Here is a 21,996-nt window from a genome sequence, read left to right on the forward strand (position 1 = left end):
CGGGGATGGCCACACTACAGCTCCCCCCCCCCCCCCCAACCCCCTTACAGACCCTGGTACTGTCACTCATCTGGGTTTCATTGGGGTTTTACCCATCCCCATTGCTCTGGTAATAGAGAGCTGATGGTATCTGCAATCTTGGAGCTGGGCTTTCCAAAAAAAAACCACAGCCCACATTCAGCTCCATCCCACCACCCCCTACCCTACAAGGGAGCCACAAGATCAGCCATCCTCCAGCAAGACAAGGCTTTTTTTCTTCCAAGCATCAACTCCAACAACTAACCCCATGCTCCTGGGGAGCTGAGGCGACAGGAAAGGCTCCGTCATGATTTACCACCAGAAAAAGGTGGGCTCCAAGCCCAAAACAGTCTCCTTGAGCTCACATCCCCTCTCCAGGCAGAGAGCAATACAGCAAACACATGGAAGCAGCAGACATAAAATGAATTAAGATTTTGGTCAATTCTGATTACCAGTTTAATTGCCTTCACCTTTTTTTGCATGTGGTCATCTCATACTTTTAATTACTGCAAGAGAAAGCGCTGCCCAGCCTCCTCTCACCCTCCCACTTCCAGCCTTCCTCACTTCTGAAACTGTAACGGATTTAAGTGCCGGGATTACAACTTAACACCAGCTGAGCGAACCGAGGTTAAGCTTGAGTGAATAAAAAAATTGTATTATAGAACTTCAGACTATTAAATGAGAAAAACATGGAATGAAGAAGATTAGGGAAGTAGCTACGAAAAGCAGCATTTAAAAGATTAAGCAGGGAGGGGGGTTTGTTTAATGCAAGCTCAAAAGATTAAGTCCACGTTTTTCCAAAAGATGGTGATTTCGGGTGGCCTTGATACTTGTCATGCCCAACTCATTAAATCGTGAAGAGGCTTGATTTCTGCCACTCCCCAACAGCTAGGGCCCTTTGTGTAGTCCCAACAGGACCAAAAAAACCAAAAACCATCAAACCCATGAGTTGAAACTCTCCCCTTCAAGCAGGTCAGAGAAAGTGGCTCTCGGAGCCAGGTTGGCACCAGCCTTCTTCAGACGTGTGGTCCTCCCTTCACAGCATCCTCATCCTCCGCAGCCGGGATTCACCCAAGAAATGGGCGCACACACACACACCATCCGCCTTTCAGCATCACCATCCAAGACATCCAACAGGACTGTCTTCTCCAAACTAAAAGAACCGAAACAATGATGATTTTGAGGCTGACATCTCTCAAAAGGGGATTTTAGAGCTGGCCTGTGTGCAAGGGCTCTGCTCCCTGCCCTGAAGTAAAACCAGGTTGGTGTTTTGGGTTACAGACCCTGCACTGCACACCCCAAGGGAATGTAGCCCAAACCTCACACCTTCACAACCACAAAATCCCATCCAGCCATCATATGCAGTGCAATGAAAATTTACAGGGATTTCATTTCATATATATATAACTGTGTATGTATGTGAGTATATATATATATATATATATAAAATATGCGCATTTGGCCTCTCAAATTCCTGACATAAAGAAGCACTGCTGTCTTGTAGGCTCCACCAGGGTCATAAATCCCTATATCCACTAACACCCTGAGGGGACAAAATGTCACTGTGTCTGTGCAGGTTAATTCCGATGCAACAGAGTCAAAGCAACCAATTTTTTTCCATTTCCCTGTTTAAAGTGCTCTAAGAGCAAAGCCAAGGTCTCCATGGGACACCATCGAGCTCACAACCATCATGAAAACACAGCTCCCTGACTGCATTGCAAACAGCGCTTCAGCTAATTAAAAGCCAACTCATTGAAATATCTAATTGACTTTTCTGTGCAGAGAGCTTGCTCCAAAAGATCTAGCCTTTCTAGAAGGCACAGTTGGGCTCTGGATCAGGCCCTGCTGTTCTGCACCTTAGGCAGCCTCAGAGGGGAAACCACTGTACTTGTGTGATGATGGCTTCCAGGATCTTTAGCTCTCAGGTTCCTGGGTGCCCGGAGCTGATCCGTGGCCCTGTGGGTTATACTGGAAATTAAGCAACAACAAAAGAAACACAAACCATCAATCCTGGGTCTTACAAAAGAGAAGTAGGAGCAGACCTGCCCTGGGGCTGACTGGTGGAAAGCCACCGCTCTGCCTCACCTTCTTCACCTTCTGGGTGCCAGTGGCCCAGTGGGGACCCCTGCCCAACCCCCGAGGGGACTGAGTATTGCCTCTGCTTTGCATTTCTTTTCTTACGCTGCGTCTCACACCTTGTAGAGCTTTGTTATCCCCTCTGGAGGAACTGGGGAGAGCATTTAGCTTCTCCATTTCCAACTCCTCTCCCTGCCAACTCCCCACCATGCAACATCCCGCTCCGTTTTAAAACCAGTGCTGTCAGTCATACTGCACAAGCTGAGTTTTATTGGTCACAGTGAAAACCCAGCAAAAGCAAGGTCCCTTCTCAACCAAACCCCTCAGCAGCCGGCGACACACCGTTTCTATAGATTTAAGGTCTCTGTCTGTGCACAGCGATGCAGTGAAGTGAGGTGGTGGCAGGAGGGGAGCAGCACGAGATACCCCAATGTGGCTTCTTACTGCTCCATGAACTCTCTGAAGAGGTGATCTAGAGATCATTTCCAGCGTACTGGCCATGTTTGTATTTATTTATTTTTCCCCACTCCAAGAGCAAACCCTGGGGCATCAGGTATTCCGGCCGCTTGTGCTTTTTTCAAGGTTTGAAGCGTATTTGAGAGTTGCGTCCTCTCTTCAAACAGAAGCAGGGAGCAAGGCAATTCCTGCAAAGCAACCAACCCCATTCAAAAAGAAAATAAAAAATAAAAAAAAAAAAGAGGGGGAAAGAAACCTCCCTCCTTTCCAAAGGGGAAAAAAAAAAAAAAGGAAGATAAATCCAAACCAACCCCCCTGCGCCCCAGGGCTGGTAGAAGGTGTCCGGATCCCAGAATCTGTTGTGTTGGTGGGAAAAGCCCAGTGACCTCCAGCCACCGTCAGCAGCCTGACCGCCCTGTCCCGTGCTCACCAGGGCACTCCCTGGGCAAGGGTTCCTTGGCGTTGGCTCCTTGCCCCATCCCTCCCGCTGCAGAAAGGCCAGCGGTACTCGGTCTGAACTTGGTGATGCTCTGGGCGCTTGATTTTTCATCATGCCGAAGATGTGTTTTCTCCTTTAGCTGTTGCAAGTTTTGCTTTTTAAATTCACAGTCTGATCCGAGAGAGAGAGAGAGAGAGAGAGAGAATGAAGTAGAGGAGGAGGGAGAGTTTGGAGTGGGGAGGGAGGGAGTGCGAGGCACGCCGGGCTCTCCTTCTATGCGTAAAACTCCTCCTGCTTGTCAGGCTTCTGGTATGTCACATTGGCTTGCTTGGGCTCCTCCAGCGTGTAACTGCCCTCGTCCTTCTTCTTCATCCGATAGATGAGCAGCATGACCAGGAAGGCAGCGAAGAGGGCTCCCACCACGCCGCCCACGATCACCGCTGCAACACAGAGAAGTGGCACGGCTGTCAGTGCTGCCCCGCAGCCCCAGCCTGGCTTTCAGCACAAATAATTTGGGGGGGGATCATTTTGGATTCCAGCTTGGTTTTGTGCTTGCAAGTTTGCGAGCAACTTTTTTCCTGAAATCTACGGTTAAGAAAACTGAAAACTGAAGGTGAGGGGCTAATGCAATCACATAATTCCAGGAGCTTCAACAAGCTCCCAAGTGCAGCGATGCTGAAGGGTGGGTAGGACCTGAAGGCGTCTACTCTACAGCTGCACGGTGGGCAATGGACTTGCACGAGGCAGCCCGGGCACAGAGAGGTCCCTGCACAGGCTGTAACCTCACGCAAAGAGGGTGCAGAAAGTCCCCCAAAGAGCTGCTCATTTCGGTGCCTGCTGGCATCCACTACGCTCAGCTGAAGACCACCAGAACAATAGCTGCTTTGCCGTGCCATCTCCTCCAGCTCCCTTTAGCTGGCGGTGGGACACTGACACCTCTGCGCCATCTCTGATGTCCCTCTGGCTGAGACAAGTGGCCCTCCCAGGGCACCTCTCTCCTCCCCTGCAGTCAGAGCTGGCCGGGTGGTATTCAGCCAGCACCATAGCACATCTTTCCACTAATATCCTATTTTTTTCCTGGAAACCCATTTTAGCAAAAGCAAATTGTGCACAGCTCTGCACTCTCCTGGCAAAGACGTAAAGGGCCCTGGGAACCTGCCCAGCACAGGCCCTGGAGCTATTTTGGCAGGTGAGTGTGGGTTATCCCAGGCTCGACACTACCCCAATGCCCTCCAAAGACCGACCCCTCTCCTGGGGTACGGACAGCCCAGCTGTCTGTCGCCCCCACAAACACACCAGCTCCTCCCCCGCAAGCCCATGGCCTCCGGTCTCACCTATCAACACTTCTTTCCTCTCCAGGATGTTTTTCTGGGGGAGCTGAGCGGCCGAGTTACCGGAGTCTATCGTGTTGTCAATCAGTCCTGGCTCTGTGTTCTTGCCCAGCCCAGGTCCCGACAGCGGCGTCACCACAGCCATCACCTCGTTACCGAGCTCGGGACGAGTCGTCTCTTCCTCCTCCCGGATCTCAAAGTCCCCGCTGGGGCCGCTGCTGACTGGGACCTCCAGCTCGTTGTCGAGGACTGTTGTCACCTCCCCTGGCTCCATCTGGGAGAAAGGACAAGATGGAGCAGGGGACAAGGACCAAAGAGTGGTTCCTGCCTCCAGCAGCTCTGATGTGTCCAGAGAAAGGACATCACAGTACTGATGACTGGGTGGCCCTCTCAGCAAGGAACGTGGGGTATAACATTGGGGTGTCCCTTCCCTGTGTGACTGAAGTGGACAGTTATATTGCAGCAAGCAACACAACCCCACATCTTGATGGTCACTAAAAGGCTGAGGCCACCATGGCTGAGCTGGACCATTCTTGTCTGTCCCCATCCCAGGTGCCCTCGAGATGCACAAACTCTCACCTGTTCCCTGTAGCTTCCCCCACATCCCAGACCCTCATTTGGGCTCTCTGTCCCCGCTGTAGACTGATGGCTGGCTGAACCATCTCACAGATGCCTCCTTGCTAGACATGAAGTGATGCAACCGTTTGTGCTACAGCAACATAGCCAGCGTAAGGATCGGATGCCATTGGATGAACCCCAGGGGGGTCCCTTCCCTCTCCCTTTTCTCCCTTCAACCCGCTCTTATGGTTGCAGCCCTGCGGCACAGGGCAGGAGCAGGACGATGGGTCCTTCTCACCCAGGACATGGAGCCAGCCCAGGTCCCTGCTGTGGTCCCTGACCAAGACCCTTGGCAAGGGGGCGAACCCAGCCTGGATAGCAATCATGGGCCGGGCAGATGAGCCTCTGCATCTGCCTCCAGCACAACCCTGACCTATTCATTGCCTCCTGCGCAGCCCCACACCTGCAGCTCCCTCAGGGCCAAATTCCCCCTGACCTTCCCCCTTGTCGTGGCAGCCTGACCTGCTAGTGTCCACATGCTGAGCTGGACTGCACTGAGCATCCCCGAGCAGAACCTCCCCGGGATCCCCCCTTTGCGGGGCAAACAGCTCCCTCCACAGCTGCCTCAGGACGTTACAAATCAGGATTAGCAAAGAGCTCGATGGGCCGAAGCCGGCGCGGGCAAGTAGGAGCCCGCTCCATGTCACGCAGCCCCCAGCGCGAGCGCATGGCTCACTGCTTCCCACAAGCAGGCGTTTTTATGACAGAGATTAATTGAAGGCCAGCGAGAGCCCAGAGCACTATACATACATATACGTACACAGAAAAGAGGGACTAGTTTAGACCAATCACTCCACCTTTCAGTCAAAGTGGTTTTCAAAGATCCCCCGAGGGGTTCTGAATGAGAGATAGATCAGCGGATTAAATCCCCTGCTCAGGACACCCGACGGGCTGGAAACGCACTGTCAAGCTGTAATTGCGGAGCATTTGGGCCTCCCACTGATGGGCTGCGAGTTGGGAAATGGTACGATGAGCCCAGACGCCAAACCCAGAGGAAAGCCGCTCTTTCTCCATGGGGTGGTGGTACCCCCAGCCCTGCTCCCCTCCTGCCTGGGGAAGCTGCTCTGGAGCAGCTGGGCAAGGCAGAGCCGGGGGCACCGGGGTTGTGCAGCACACCCCTGGGTGCCCCCTATCAGCTCTCGCACCAGCCCCACCACCATGCTCTGCCCATGCTAGACCCCCCACCCTTTAATCTCCCCTCTCCGGCTCCCCAGATGTTCCACTCTCCACAGAGCTGGGAAGAGCCCAACCTGGCTTGACCTCCCTCTGAGCAACTGGCTCAGGACAGATCTACCCCAAAGGCTTCCCATCACCATCACTTGGCTTCAAACGTGGCCCACAAGTCCTTTAGCAGGCGAGAAGGGCGACTGCCTCCTACCTGGGGGGCTTCTGTGGGCGGCAGCGTGGCAGGACTGGATGGCAAGGCAGTGCTTTTTTCCGTGAGGTCTGCAGTCCTGGAGGTGCTTGGTTTTGGCAGGGACCTGGGCTTGGCCGTGCTGGTGGGGACAAGCTGTGATGTGGCCACCTCTGTTGGTGTGCTGGTTTCGAGGATGGAGGTGGTGGGTGTCTCCAGGGTGGTGGCCTGGGTGGTAGCTGCCTTGGTGACAAAGGGGAGCAGGAACCTCCGGACAGTGGTGGGCTTGGCAGTGGCCATGGTGGTGCTGGTGGTGGTCGTGGCTGCGGTGGTGGTGGTGGTGGCCGTGGTGGTGGTGGTCGTGGTGGTAGGCGAGTCGCTGGCAGTGGTACTGGTGGTAGTTGCTTTCCAACTGGGGATCACTGGTGTCTCTGTCATCCTGGGGATATACAAGACGCTGGTTGTCTGCTCAGGGGTGGTGTCCTCAGCAGGGAATGTTTCAAAGGGGGTTGCCACGGGCTGCACTGAGGTGATGGGCAGCACAGCCGCCGTGGTAGGGAGCGTGATGGATGTGTCCGTGGTGAGGCTTACTGCCGTCTCGAGCCCCGACTCCTGCTCAAAATCTGAAAGAGAGTGAGAAGAGCAAAGGGTGAAGCTGCTGCTGCCCCAGCATTTCCCAGGGCTGGCACCCACCTGACCTCATCCCCCCAGAAAATGAGAGCATGGACTGGTTACGGGCTCAGCAGAAACCAAGGGCTGCAAATTCCCATGTAGTGGCCAAAGCCCTTCTCTGGGGTCAGTGAAACCTCTAGAACATTGGCACATGCTGTCGTGCTGGGGAAAGGTTAATCCTGCCCAGTAGGACCAGAGACTGAAATGGGAAATGGAGTCACTTTGAGCCCAACCTTTGGGACCATTCCCTTTGGTTTTGTCTAGGAGAAGGCAGGAGGGTGGCTCCAGAGATGGGCAAGGGGCGATCCCCTCCCTCGCATCCCACGGCAAGCCCCTCTCCTGTCCCACCAAAACCCACGGTCAGGCTCCCCAGGGACCCTTCCCCAGGAGCCCCGCAGCTACTTACACCCTGAGCCAGAGCCCGAGTAGACATCGTCCAGTTCATCGTCCCCAAAGGGGTCATCGTCCCCGGAGCCCTCCAGGTCCACGGGCCTCTCGTAGTTCTCGTTGCGCCAGCGCTGAGCCTGCAGCCAAGTGGGGAGAGATGCGTGAGCAGCTCCAGCCTGACCGAATTAAGACCAGTCCCTGCACAGACACCCCCAGACAGCCCTCACGGGGTGATGCACAGGTTGAACAGGCCAGGGAAAAGCAAGACCAAGGGAGCAGAAGCGCAGGCAGTGCTCTCCAGCTGAACCACCCAGGACCGTGTTGTTTTCCCCCGAAACAATTCACTGCTGCAAATCTTTCAGACAAGCTGACATTTTGTGGAGAGCTCACATTGACTCCAATAACATTTCCCATGGAAATGAGCCCTCTGGAAAAAGGGGGAAAAAGAACAACAACTGCTTTTGGAAACTGTTAGAAAAATTATCAGTTTGGTTCTCCAGCTTGCTATTGTTTCATTTTAAACGATTTTCATGTGATTCCTGGCGCAGGCGTGACAGTAACGCACACTATCAGCTGCCGTAACTTGGTAAGTCTCAATATGAAACAATATCAGACTTCAAATATTCCACTGCTCTGCAGCGCCGCTAAAACTTGAAGAGCCCTTGCTAGTAGGGCTCTTAAACATCTTGTTTTCCAGATCAAAGTGTTGCAAGGAAACAGTTTGACACTTCATTACAACCCAAACAAGGAGGCTTTGATCTGCAAGATAGCATCAGATGTTTCAAGATGTAACAAGCCAGGTTAGTGCTTAAATTTAAAATAAAGGAGTAGAAGGGTCCCCTTCACTTATTAGAGCATTTTACCTCTTGACAACAGCTTCAAGTTTCTTTGTTTTCATTCCAGATTGGAACAAAAAGGAATTTTGAAATGTCAGAAGGTCTTATGGCATAGAAATTTGGGACTTAACTGGCATTTTTGTCCCCACATCTCTTCTCCTGGAGCCCATCAGCTGGCAGGGGAGAGAAAACCCAGCAGCCCTCAGCTGCAGCGAGGTGCTCGGGACTGGGAGGTTGGAGGACACTTCCCAGGGGCTGCAGGCTGATCACTGCCCGGTGCCCAAGCCAAGGAGATGTCTGCTGCCCAAACCCTGCCTATATAGTCACTGGGTTGCTGCAGATGTACCACTTGTGTCATACACCCACAGTGACAGCACGAGCACATTCCTGAGGACATAAATCTCTTGGGAAGATCAAGGGGAGTTGGGCTTTTAAGTGTCTGTCTCTCCTGAAAGCACTGATGAGCTTTTTCAGGCTGGATCTATTCCTTTATCTCAAGTGATAGCAGTGCTCTCCCCTATCACTGCAGCCACTGGTTATATCCTGCCAGTCTCCAACGTGCTGTGCACTTTCCAAACTTCCTGGGAAGACTCAGTCTTTGCCCCAAAGATAATGCACCATCCTGGAGTTTCAAATACACAGTCACCAGCAGCTCACTGAAAAAGTCTGTTATCCACCAGAATTAATCCGCAGGGAAGTGGGAATCATGTGGCCCCTTGCCGAGCCACAGAGGCCAAACCCCACTGCAGCATGAGGCTGGAAGTGATGTGCTCTGAATCTGGGAGTTGGTGCTGATGAACCCTGCAGAGATGCTGGAAAGCCCAGCAATGGTCACAGTGCTGGGGAAACAGCCTGGAGAGAGGATGGACCAGGAGAGATGGGACGGAGGCAGGGAGTAGCCAAGAGTGAGGGGGACACATCCCTGCGAGGCAGAAGCTTGCTTTCCCTCCTTGGAAATCAAGGTGTCACCAATGGGTGACAAGCGAGATGAGCTCGGTGTTGCCAAATGATTTCAAATAATGCTTTGCTCTGATCTATGGAGGAACAGGCTCCAGCTCCTGGAGAGGAGATGGTAAAAAGCAGGGAAAAACTGATGCACCAAGGATCAGTGCAAGTGATTTTGCTAAATAAGTGATGTCTCACCAGCGTGCAACAACAAAATAAATAAAATGCAATAACAAATAGATGCCCAGGCAGGATCTGCTGTAGCCCAGGGGAAAGGCAGTGGATAGATGTAAAAGACCCCAAAAACCACCTTTGGTTTCACCATGCAAGTTTTCCATGACTCCCCAGCACTGACTCCAAAACCTTTGGGTCAATGTCCCTCCTGGATCAGCAGGACAAAGCTACGGAGCTCACCCACTGCGAAACAGCCCATCCAGGACTCCTCTGTCCCTGTGTCCAGTGCAGGGAAGCCAAGGACCAGGAGATCCCAGGGGACATGCAGGGGCTGGTTCAGTGTCTTTTGAAGGCTGATGGGGTGCACCACCCATAGGAGCCCATAAATTATGAGACAGGCCACCAAAACTGATGGGAAGGCAAGGGAAAAAATGCAAGGTTTGAAGGATGGGAGGAAGAAATATTTGGAGTTGCTTTTATTTGCCTTTTGATTATTACACCAAAAATATTGAGGCTTACTGAGAAACAAGGAGACCACTGTGCAGGTGCTCCCCAGACCACCCCTCACCCCTGCCAGCTAACCCGGGCGAGCTCCCCGAAGGCCAGATTCTCTCTGTGTGACCTGCAAAGCCTCACTGTAATGGAAGCCACATGGCCCAGCTCCATTGAGCCCATTTCTCCCTTAAATTGGAACCAGGCGAGGCAGCTCCAGCCACCAACTCCCGGCTCCCCATCCTTGGACCGGGAAACGAAAACAGAAGCACACAGCCCCACCATGCCACGCCAGCCCCCATCCATCCATCCATCCATCCATCCCACAGGGTGGAGAGACTCAGCACAGCCAGCATGCGTCCTGGATCTGCTTTGCCCAGGAGAAAAGCCTGGAGCGATGCAGCGAGGGCAAATGGGTAGATGCCGGTGAGAATTTTCCAGCCCCAAATCCAAAAGCAAACCTTCCCATGAGTATAACACCCCCATATTTTGCTCACACAACAACCCGGCCCAGCACCTGCCTGCTCAGCACATGGCCGGGGAGGAGTCCCCAGGCACCGCTGCCTGCTTCCAGCATCCTCCCAGGACACCGACTGATTCCGTGGTCCAACCTGCAGTGTGTGGCTCCCCAGCGTGATGCAGATTTGGAGCTGGGAACCCTTCCGCCAGGTCTTTCTCCTCCCCAGATCCGCACTCCCTGCACTGTGCAAACACCTTGACTCCCTCCAGGTTGAGGGATCAGGATCCACACCACAGCCCCACGGGGATCCATCTCCCGGAGACTCTGACTGCAGCAGGAACAACTTCACAGCAATAAAACACTTCACAGGGCCAAAACTCACTCTCCGGAGACAACTCCCTTGATGTGAGAGACGTCTCTCCCACGCCTGCCCCTCACACACCAGCCTGCAGAGATGTTCTCAGCCAGGTTTTGCGCTGTGGATTCCAGAGGATCGGCGACGATCAGTGCAGTTCATACCAAGGAGGGACTACAGCAGCCCACAGCACAGGGCAGCCCACCAGCAGGCCAGCTCCAGCTGCTGCCTGGCCAGCTCAGTGCATGTAATACCAGCTCCTGCACGACCAGGCGCAACGCTGCTGTTGCACTGCAATATTCATGAAGCTGCAGCGTTCCTGCTGCTCAGGGAAGGTGAAATGGGACCTAAAGTAGGATGGCAGAGAGTCTCCCTTCTCTTGCTTGTCCGCAAGTCTCCAGAGGCTGCTCCCGAGCCACTCCTGCGTGCAGGGGGAGCTCGTGATACAAAACCATGGCAAGCAGCAACAGATGCTGGACAACCCTTTCCTCCTCTACAGCATCTTTCATCCTAGCATCTGCCCAGCATAAACCCCTAAATAACCACACAGTCAGGACCAGGCATGGGGGGACCCCCTGACTGCAGTAAGCACAGCCCCAGCCCAATAAGCTTCACAAAGATTTATTGATAAGGCTTGTGAAACATCTCCAGGTGTTCCTGGTGCAGAGCAGGGGTGTTTGGCACACGGCTGTTCCCAAAAAAGCCCCCATACCGCTCCTCTCCCGAGGCACTGACGTAAACCTCTTCCTGGAGGAGGAGGCTGCCCCAGCTACAGCCCTGATGGTATTAGGTCAGGCTCATGTAATAAATCTTGGGAACAGTTGGTGTTTATTTGGATTTACTGCTGCTTAGATCGTTAATACTCTACGTGCACCAAGCCCCGCAGTCATGCACGGCCCCCAGCCTCCCCCCAGCATCGAGGGGGCTGCTCCCCCTTGCACGGCTGGGATGAAGCGGAGAGGAATGGTGATTTTGCCAGCCCGGGAAGTCACAAATCATGCAGGATGGCAGCTCCCACCTCCCGACCTGTGGCTGCCTCCCCATCCATCACAGCCTGCATCGCAGCAAAGACACAGCTGGCTGGATTTGTCCCAAAAGAGAAACTTCACTCAGACTTTATCCCCAACACAGCAGGCTCCACGTGGTCAGAGCAAGGCTGGAGGGAGCCCGCTGGCAGGACCCTCCGGGGCGTGCTGGATCTGTCCCTTGCCACCTCAGGTCCCCAGGGATGGTGTCACGGACTGTCCCAACCCCACTGCAGGAGGGACAGGGCTGCCACCCCAGCGGGAACCCCGGCACTGGGCGAAGCCTCTGCAACCACCGAGGATTGCCAGCCCCAAGAGAGGGTTTTCCATGGCACGAATTTCGTGCCTGCCTAAGGCTGGGAGTCACGCGAGCCGCATCCGCACCCTTGATCAATCTCCTCCCACGGTCAGGATGGGGGGACCCGCTCGCAGGACTCCCAGGTCCTCTGTGCAGCCCTCTCCGGGTGTCCGATGCAACGCTGAGCCAGGTGGGCAGAGGCTCCTCAGGGCAGGGAGGAAACCTCAGCACGATGCTCGTCCTGGCTGGTGCCCCCTGCCCCATGCCAGCCCCTGCCCTGCCCTGCCCTGCCTGCAGCAGGATGCCGAGGGCCACCGATTAGCCGGCTTGAGCCAAGGGACAGCAGCTCCCATCCGTGCAATTACAACTTCCCAGCTAATGGCTCTTGGCAGGGGCGTTCGTTAACCAGCTCAGCCCGTGCTTCCCCCAGACGGGCTTCATTAGGGAAATTAAACCAGGGGTCAAGGGAAAGCTGCTGGAGGCACCGGGGCCCAAGACGCCAGCTGGGCCTGGGGGGGTTGCATCACCTTTGGTGATGTCCAAGTCCGTGGGAGGTGAAAAGGAGCGGAAAGGTTTAAATGTGCCCTGTGAGGTGCTGGTTCTCTGCCGGGCCATGCTCAGGACTGTCCTGCAGAAAGGGAACCGCTCGTTCCATGTCCCCATGGCTCAGCCCATGAGCCAGTCACTGCCGTGCCAGCCATGGGGGCAGCCCAGGCCACGATCCAGCTCTGGCATCATCCAGACCCCGATCGCCTGCCCTACTTCTACTCCTCCAGCGTCCAAAAATGTCACAGATCTGCTGCTATATAAGCAAACCCCAATGCAAAGCGGTCTCCATAAGGCAGGGCCAGAAAGTCAAATTTCAATAAACATTCCTCCAGTGCTCTAAATGACCCCAAATCAGTGCCAGACCCAAAGGATTTGGATGTCAGCAGCTCTGGAGGTGACATGGCCACTACATAGAGCTCGGATAAGAAAAACATCCCCTGCTTGATCCCAGAGGACTCTTTTGCTCCTGCAGCCGCCACAGGGCTGAGTGAGATCGGCAGGCAATGACGCCCACCCGGCCGCTCACTGTCCCCTTCGATGCCTCCGCTCCGCGGCTTGGCTGGACCGGCCAGGAACAGCAGTCAAGGGGCCACAGCAGCACAAATCACACCCAAATCCTGTGCTGAGAGCCTTGGGAAGGGAGAGCTCAGGCCCTTTGGCTCGGCACCGTCGGAGCTGAACAGGGAGATTAGAGAGGCTTCAGTCCCTCTCCGTCATCTATGCCACCTAACCCCCCCAGCACAGCGGAAGCCCCATCTCACCCTCTCCTCTCCTCTCCCTTTATCAAGGTGGGTGACACCATTTTACAGGTGAAAAAAATGTAAAGCTCAGGAAAAGGGCCCCACTGACACACTCAGCCCTCCCACGAGCAGCTCTCCACATACACCAGAGGATTTTGGGACTTAAAACATGGGGAAACCAAGGCACGGAGGGGACCTGCCCGCCACCTCTGTGTACGGTCCAGACCCCTCTGCATCTTTGGACGTGTCCTGGGACACGGGGACTGGCTGGTTTGGGTCTTCCTAAATTCCCTGCACACCCTTGCTTGCACGTCCCTCCTTCCCTAGGCAGGGAGGATTAGGGTGTTATATTTTTTAGGGTGTTTCCACTCCACAGCAGGGCTTTCGCAGAGATTCTTAAAATTCCCAACACCTGCCCCGAACATTAAAGCCCAAGCGTGCTGCCATTGCAAAAGCAATATTCACTGCTGAGTGTCTGGCTTTCACACCGGGAGGAAGGGAGCTTTATAAATCAATCCATCTTTAACCACGGCGAGAGGCTGGTGAAGCTCCCCGGGATGCTCTCGGGCCTTTTGCCGGTAGCCATTGGCATGGCAACGGTCGCCATGGAAACCATCTCCTCCATGGCGACGCATCCATCGCTGGTGCGGGGCAATGGGTGGTGTTCTCCAGCGCATCCACCCAAACTGGGTCTGGGGTCTGCTTCCCCGGGGGTGTCACGGGGAAGGAGGAATTAAACGGCCTCATGGGGTGGGCTAAGGGGGGGGAGAAAGGGAGAAGAGCCGCCTCTGAAAGCATGGAGGAGCTCCCACGGGAGCGGTCCGGGTGGGGGAGAAAACCCAACTCGAGTCCCAGCATCTGCTGTCTGCGGGACTTTGCAGAGGGTCAGAGCATCTCCCCGCACCCCAAAAGCCCTGGCTGGGATTTATCTGCCCCAGTCTGGGTGGTGGAAGTGATTGAAGGCTGTGGGTGTTTCTAACCTTCCTGGCTGTGTACAGAAGCTCTAGAGTTTTCCCTGAAGGAATCAGAAGGGAAATAAAAAAGGATTAAATTTGGTGGTTTCTAAGGTAGTCGGGATGCAGGTTTGCTTCGTGCCCGGAGCTTGGGCTGGTGGTGATGGGGGACAAAGCTGGGTGGTAAAATCCTTTCCCTGGCACACATCTAAGGCTCATTGGCAGCGTGCACGGAAAGCAGAGCCAAGCAACCCCGGGGTGAAGCAAACCCCAGGAAAGCATCACAGCCTGAGGAGCCCACACGCCTCTTCCGACCGAGTCCGGCCGCAGCCCCCAGCACCACACCTGGGGTTTCGGATGGGAAGGTTCCTGCTGCAGGGAGAACTGGCAAGCTGGGGATGGAGGCGATTTTATCCCATGATATGGATGTCCACAGCCACGCAGCAGCCACCGGCACAAATCTGGGGCATGAGATGGGGCCAAGGCAGGGGAAGGGACGCATGTGGAGAGCATCAGCAGGAATGCAGGGGACCAGCCTGCTCCACATCCTGACAGGTGGGCAGTTAAAGAGGAAAAGGAAGATTGAATCAGTGTAAAAGCAGCCTGGAGAATGGGACGGGATGGTGCAGACGAGCACGAGGATCAGCTCACCGTCCTGTCCCTTGATGTCAAGCAAAGGCTCTTGTCCAGGTCTCTGCATCCCATCCCCTGCCCATCCTGCTTGCAAACTGAACAGCAAAAACAGAAAGCCAAAGCCTCGGTGCTCTTGCTAAAGGTCTGTTTGCATTTCTACCCAGTGAGACAGCTTTGGGAAGCCCAAACCCCTGCTCCCAGCAGCAGACCTGCAGCCCTGCACGCTGCAAGGCCAAGGGGAGAGGACGAGGTGGGCAGAAGACTGCCCTTGCCAGGACGGAGCAATGCCAATGGCAATGGCAGCGTGCAAGAGCAACAGCGACCCAGAGCGTGTCTCCTCAGGGAGCTGCTGAATCTGGTCGCGTTGGAAAGCTCGGAAAGATGCAGCCACGGTCAGCAATCCGTCAGGGGCTGAAAGCCGTTTTCTCCGGGAAAACACATATAAACTGAGAACATATCGCAGGAAAAGCATAAATCATTTCTATATTTTCCATGGGATATTTTCAATTAATTACCCCTTGAAAGCACCTTTTTGGTGTTTTATACAGAAAACCTTAATAACTCATCCCAACACGTGATTTAATGATACTATAAACAGTTGAAATAATATTAACTCACACATAAAGTTGGAATGAAAACATTGTTTCTGAACCTTAAAGACTCCACATCTCTTTTCCCACTACGAAAAAATCACTGAATTTCCACTCTTCGATCCAAGGCTGCGAGTTAAAAATAAATCTGTTGGAAAGCTGCTCCAGACAGCATCTCAGTGTCGCCAGGACCCGCTGCTTCGGGAAAAGACCTCAGTGTCCCAGCGTGGTCAGCCCCAGCCAAGTTTTTGCCCGAGGACTGGTGCTAGAGACCACCAAAGCTGCTTGAGACAGAGATGCACATGGCAAAGCCGAGGAGGCTGGGCTAGAAGGCAGTGCCGCAGCATGGCTGCAGCTTGGGGGTGCAGGATGCTGGTGGAAACCGGGGGGCTGATGCTCACGGCCAGCAGAGATCCCACTCACAAAACATGGTCTGAGCTCCGGCGAGCAGCAGCCAGTTATTTTGTGTAACTTCATTCTTTCCCAGATTAATTAAGCCCCTGAATAACAGCTGCCTAAACCCCAGTGCATTTTGATTTAATAGGCCGGTTATTTTATGCAAGTAAAATAATCATTAACATTTACCAAAGAACAGCAATTATTCTGGCTTTGTATCGATTCTCCGCTGCCAATGCAGGCAATGCTGTGAGGAGCCAGGCTGGGTGCGGGCGCATCCCAAAACCTGCGTTCGGATGCGTATGCTTGTGAGTGTTTAATCATCACTCGGGGAATATAATGAACCACCGAGTCCGGGTACCCTGGACCAGGCTCAGCTCTTCAAACAGCATCTCTTCCTCCTCCTCCTTGGGATCATCTGTCTCCACCATCATTTTTTATCCCAATTCTTCAATGGATTAGTGCCAGATCCTACTCCACTACACAATAAATATCCCCGAGCCAGGCCTGGCATGAAAAATAACAAATCTCCCGATGTAAATTGTTGCTAACACCTCATCTCTCAGCACGCTCTGCTTTTTACCGCCGGGGAGATGGAGGAGAAAAAAAAAGCACACACACAAACAAAAGTCCCCACCTCCTGCTGCATGCAAAATGCCAGATGAAGAGGCACAAAAGAGTCCAGCGAGGCTTTGCCACGCATCGGCTGGGATTGCATCAGGTAGTCCAAGTGGCTTCTCGGGGCTCCCCTGCTGTGGCAGGTCCCCCCGCGCCCTAAGCACCCCTGGGGACTGCTGTGTTTGGCTCCTGCTGCATTGGCAGCAGTTCAAAGCGTGGCCCTTTGCCCCACGGCTGCAGGTTTGGCCAGAGCTGATGGAGCACTTGGCTGGAAATGATACTCTTGGCAGATGCGGGAGCAGGGCAGAAGGTTCCCCCAAGCCTGGGTGTAGGGGAAAAGCCAAGTCAGAGCTGGGCTCTACAGTCCCCCTTGGTACCCTGGAGTGGGGAGATACCCACTTGCTGAAAAATCCCAAACCTGCGATGCCCTCCATCCTAAAGAGAGCATCCTGCTAACCCAGGCAGGGCAACGGAGACAACCTGCATGGGATGGAGCAAAACCAGCCAGGCTGGCAGGCAGGGATGGGCAGGGCTCAGGCAGCCAGGATGCCCACACCCCCAGCTCTGCCGCCTGCCCTCCTCCACCTCCTCGCTCTACCTGGCCAGGCCGATTTCTTTTCCGCCCCGAAGGATTCACGGTGTGCTCCAGACTCATTAATTCCCATGGGTTTGCGCATTGCCATGGCGACGCAGGCAGCCCCAGGAAAATCCTGCCCTTGCCGGCACACTGCCCGCGGACCCCAGGCCACCATCCACGGATGCTCACGGTGGGTCTCAGCCCCCCCGGCTCCATCCACCGTTTCCTTCCTGGGACTCGGGAGCCGCCGCCGTCAGCAGGAACTCCCCCCCAGTCATTACAGAACTGATTTAATTTGCTCTGCTCCATAATCCTATTGCAGCTTAACATACAAAACTGCCTCGAGCTTTTCTCACCTTCCACAAAGGCGCATTTCAGAGCTCGCTCCCCTCCCTGAGATTCAGCTCTCCAAAGAGCTGCAAAATAGGACTTTTTTTTTTTCCTTCCCTGCCCTTCCTCGAGCGCTTGGCACAGTGACTGCTGCTGTGTCTGTTAAACACCTCCCCGGCAGCCTCCCAGCAGCAGGACATTGCTAATTGGCACTTTGGGATTCACACGCTCCCCATCTCACCTCCAGCTCCTCCGCAGAGACCCAGTGGCACAGACGGGCCCCCGGGAGCGCTCGCCCTACCCAACCCGGGGGAAGATGGTCCCGTGCTCCGTATCCAGGCCATGCAGATGGAGTTCGGCCAAGACAAGCATCTTCAGTGCTGTCGAGGGGCAGGGACCTGTGGACTTGACCACATGCTTGGGTGGCATGCACAGGGGACAAGTCATTGCATGCCTCCGTTTACCTGCCTGCGAAATAGGTGCAAATAATGGAGGACAGGGGAAGGGGACAGGCAGGGGCTCCTCTCCCATCCCCGAGGCTCTGGGGACAATGGCGCACCTCTGCAGAGGGACATCCACATCTCACACCCCGCTGTCCCAGCAGCTCATGTTTCTCTGCTCCCCCAACCCCTGGCTGCAACTCTGGGCTGATAGCGTTTCCTCACCAGCCAGACATATAAAAGGGTGAGCCGACTCCCGGGGGAGACGGAGAGGCCGGCAGGATAAGTGTCCTCTGTGCCATGGATTATATCATGTCTGCTAGTGCCGATGGGCAGCACACTGCGGGAAAGGGCATCGTCAGCCCTTGCCTCAGTTTCCCCCTTCCCTGAGGACCGTGGGGGAAAGGCGCAATGTCCTCTCCAACCAGAACTCAACCTCCTGATGTGGAATGACAGCAGGGACGAGCTGGAAGGCAGAGCTGGAGGGGGACAGGCAGACGGGTCTGCTCAGGGCTTGGTGGTTTATTCTGCGTCTTGCTTTAACCTTGCCAGAGCCCCAGCGCACAAGACAGCCTCGCTGTTAGAGCGGATATTAAAAAAATCAAATTGAGACTTGAATGACGCCAGGGGCCACCATCACGTTAAAGAGAGGTTTGGGGTTGGAGTTTTTCAGCCGTGCAAATGTCGTGGTGGCCAGCACTGCTGGGAGCATCCCCTGGGCTGGGTCCCACGGGTGAGTGCTGGCCTCGGGCTGGATCCTGCAGCTGCCGCTGGGCACAGGGTGAAGGGACCTTTCCTTATGGAAGGGAAAAAAAAACCCAAAACCCATACAGATCGAAACAGGTGGAGTTGGAGATGGCGTTTGCAAGCTGGGAGGGGAATGAAGGGGCTCCTGCCCGTGGGGAGGGGGCTGGGGGGGGAGCAGAGCCCTGGTCTCCACTCCTAAGGGGTGCAGAGCACCCACAAAGCCAGGGTGGGTGCTGCGAGCTGGGACCATGGCCAGCGAGCCGGACAGCCAGGCTGGTGGCAGGTGAAGGTCTCCAGCCTGGCAAGAGCCGCTCCCGTGAGCTGGATGTGTGCCGGCTCTGATGGCATTTCTCCTCCCGAGCTCTTTTTCAGCCTTTTCTTTTTTCCTTTCTTTTTTTTTTTGTTTTCCTCCTTTATTTTCTTTCCTTTATTTTTAACCTTTTCCTTTTTCCCCTCAATTCCATGCTCCAGGACCCAGGGCGTTGACGAAACCTCTTTGCTCTCCCCAGCAGAGAGACAGAGAGAAAAAGCTCATTTCCAGCCCCCTTTACTGGAAAGAGAAGACCAGAAATTTGCACCTTAATGCCTCAAAACTAGAAGCAAAAAAAAAAAACCAAACACCAAATACTCGAGAGCTTTTAAGCCAGACCTGAGATGCAAGAGGAGCTCAATGGAAAGTTTTGCACACCCAAAGTTTTGTCCCATAGAGAAACAAACCCAACGCTGAGGTGCTGCGGGGGCACACGGGTGGGGAAGAACTGGGGTGCGGCACCTCGCTGGGAAGCAGCCTCCTCTCCCCTAATTACTGTCCTGATTACACCTGAGAGGCTTTCGGTGGGGACCTGAACTAATTATTCCCACTTAACGTGACACTTTCATGCATCCTCCTGCCTGTTGCTCATTGCGGGTGGGTGAAAATAAAGGGGTGTTCTCCAGTCCCAAGGACCGGCCAATTCCTTTTGGTCAGTCACTAGAGGTTTAGCCCTTGCAAAGCCACCGGCAGTGCTGGCTGCAGCCGAGCGCAAAGCCTGTCTACAGCTGGGTGGTTTTGGGCAACAGCTTGAGCTCCTCAACGCATCCAAATCTCCCCAGCCAGATGGTTGGGCTGATTACACGCTTCCCGGGTCACCCGAGGGCAACGCCAGCGTTTCCACAGGCCCACCAGCTCCCAAGTGAGGAGAAAATATTTATTCTCCCGGTCTCATTTAGGGAACGAGGTTTGGGGGTTTTTTCCCCCTTCCACCCTATTTGCTGCCAACAGGAGCCCATTTGCTTCCCTTCTCCGTGGCCAGGGAAGGATGAACACCACAGCTGGAGAAAAGCCACTGCCGTGCACCCAATGTGCATGATCCACCTGGAGCAATCGGGTCTCTCCAGGTTCAGTTTTTCTTTACAACCCCAGCAGCAGAAAGAGGGGAAAAAAAAGAAGTGCCAGGATGGTTGGATGCACGGCGCCTCGGACACTGGCGTCCTTGTTCTCCACCGGCCATGCTGCACGGTCGGAGCGGGGGAAACCTAATCCGGCTCTCTCCCTGCTCAGATTTCCCAGCTCTTCCATGTTAAAGCACTGACGAGGCAGGCAGCAGCGCTAACAAAATATTATGGTGGCGCCAACCCTCAAGACGCAACGATTTAATGCCTGGTGCATTAAAAGCAAGGCAGGGATGGAGCGAGGTTTTGCACGTGCTGCGCTCCCATTTATTGCAAGCCCCTAAGCTGGGACGGACTCGGGCAAAGGGGTTAATCCTTGTCGAGATCATCCTGAGGACAAGACCCCAAAGCAAAACCCAGGGAAGAACGCACGGGTGACTGGGGTGCGGGGGTAATGCTGGGGCCATCAGGCTCCCAGTGAGGTGCACTGATTTTCTGGGGCTGATGTGCCACTATCGTGGGTGGAAGGCACCTGATTTTGGGGGTGTCGAGAGGGTTAATCAATCAGCACTTGAAAGATGCGCAAATACCAAGTGTTGCTTGCTTGACACTTAAATACCCGAATTTTTTGCACCTTAGAAATAGATTGATGGGTGATTAGATTCAGAGCAACCAGGTGTTAGCGCTGCAAAGGGGGTGTGAAAACCCCAGCTCAGGCTCCTTGCAAACAGCGAGCGGTTTTCAGCATACGTGGAAGTGCTTCTCACCTCCGAGAGTAACCCAATTTCTGCTGTCTTGCCTCATCATTCAGCTCTCCAACAAGAATTACAGCAGGGTGGGGAGTTCACACCGGACTCCCTGCCCTCCCTGCCGTGCCCAAGGAGGAGAGGTAATGCCACAAAGCAGAGAGAGGCCAGCAGCCAGCCTGGGGCCACATTCTGGCTCTACTCAGTTCCTCTGGGCACGACAGCATCCATCCCGGCTATGAAATTCATTTCAGCTGCATCTTTTCGGCTGCAAAATCAGCCTGCCTCCCTCCAAAAGTGCTAAGGAGGAGGTCGATGTTTCCCACCCCCAGCAGATCACTGCTGGAGCTCCTCAATTTAGGAAAAAAAAGGTATTTCCTCTTTCTAGTCCATGCACAAAGAGCCCTCAGCCTGTATTTATCTGCCCTGAACTTTATCTGCTGCAGTTATTCGTCTGGAAATGTAATCAATCTCCCTTCCAACGGCACTGGCCCCTTCAGCTCGGCAGCTGCACAGCAACCCTCCCCTCTCTGCATCCAGAGGCATTAAGCAATCAAATGTGATGTGTGATAAAGAAAAATAAAAATGCAATTAAAAAAAACCAATTTTCCCCGCATGGGGTAGCTTATGCATTTGTTAAAACTCTGCCTTTTTGGATGTTGCCCTGTTTTGTGCAAAAGGAGGAGAAACGGTCCCAGGGGACCTGCCAGCTGCAGGAGCACCGGGACAGCCCCCAGCAATGGGGTCACCCCAAACACAGCCACCACCGGGACAGGGCACAGCAGCTGGGACACCGGGATCTGGTTCCCCATGCATCGTGTCTGGAAGCGCTTAGGCTCTGCACCGTGTCAATAAAGCTAAGGTTTCGAGATGAAAGAAAATGTCTTGAATCTGCCGAAGATCAGAGCCTTGACCTGAGGGTTGCCCATCTCTGGTTACTGCTCCTTGCCCAGGAAACACCGTCAGCCCCACAGGGCTCGGCTTACTGAGAAAATAAAAGTGCTGGAGGCTTCAAGCCTTATAAATGAGCAAAGCTTCTGCCAGTGGACAAAGCCACTCCACGCTCTCACTGCCCCCGCACCGGGAATGGGGGACTTGAAGGCTTTTTGCATGCGGTGGGAAATGTTTCAAGGTATCCGGTCCGCGTGCAATGGGTGTATGCCTGAAAGGGGGTTATGTTGCTGGAAAGAGTTGTTCAAATATTTATAGTGTGAGCCTCCTTGTTTCCTGCCCCCAGATGAAGTCCTCTTAATGAAATGTAACTAAACAAGCCGCTTCCATTCTGCCTTTCCAACGATAATTACGGCTGATACAGTAAGCGGGATGGCAGCGTTTCAACACCCCGCCAGAGATGAAAACCAGCGTCCTTA

General features: G+C 54.2%; 1 protein-coding gene across 1 annotated transcript in view; it reads right to left on the reverse strand.

The window, feature by feature from the left end:
- Positions 1-2,344: 2,344 nt before the first annotated feature.
- The window catches only part of SDC3 (syndecan 3), a 44,318-nt gene continuing 24,666 nt past the window's right edge, over positions 2,345-21,996 (reverse strand). Inside the window, exons 2-5 of the mRNA XM_076357348.1 lie at positions 7,371-7,488; positions 6,317-6,915; positions 4,324-4,594; positions 2,345-3,429 (exon numbers count right to left, since the gene is read on the reverse strand). Of these exons, the coding sequence (XP_076213463.1) occupies positions 3,263-3,429; positions 4,324-4,594; positions 6,317-6,915; positions 7,371-7,488 (1,155 nt within the window). The 3' untranslated portion in view covers positions 2,345-3,262. The remainder of the gene's footprint in view (positions 3,430-4,323; positions 4,595-6,316; positions 6,916-7,370; positions 7,489-21,996) is intronic.

Source organism: Aptenodytes patagonicus, chromosome 21 (assembly GCF_965638725.1).
Source record: "Aptenodytes patagonicus chromosome 21, bAptPat1.pri.cur, whole genome shotgun sequence".
Classification (NCBI taxonomy): domain Eukaryota; kingdom Metazoa; phylum Chordata; class Aves; order Sphenisciformes; family Spheniscidae; genus Aptenodytes; species Aptenodytes patagonicus.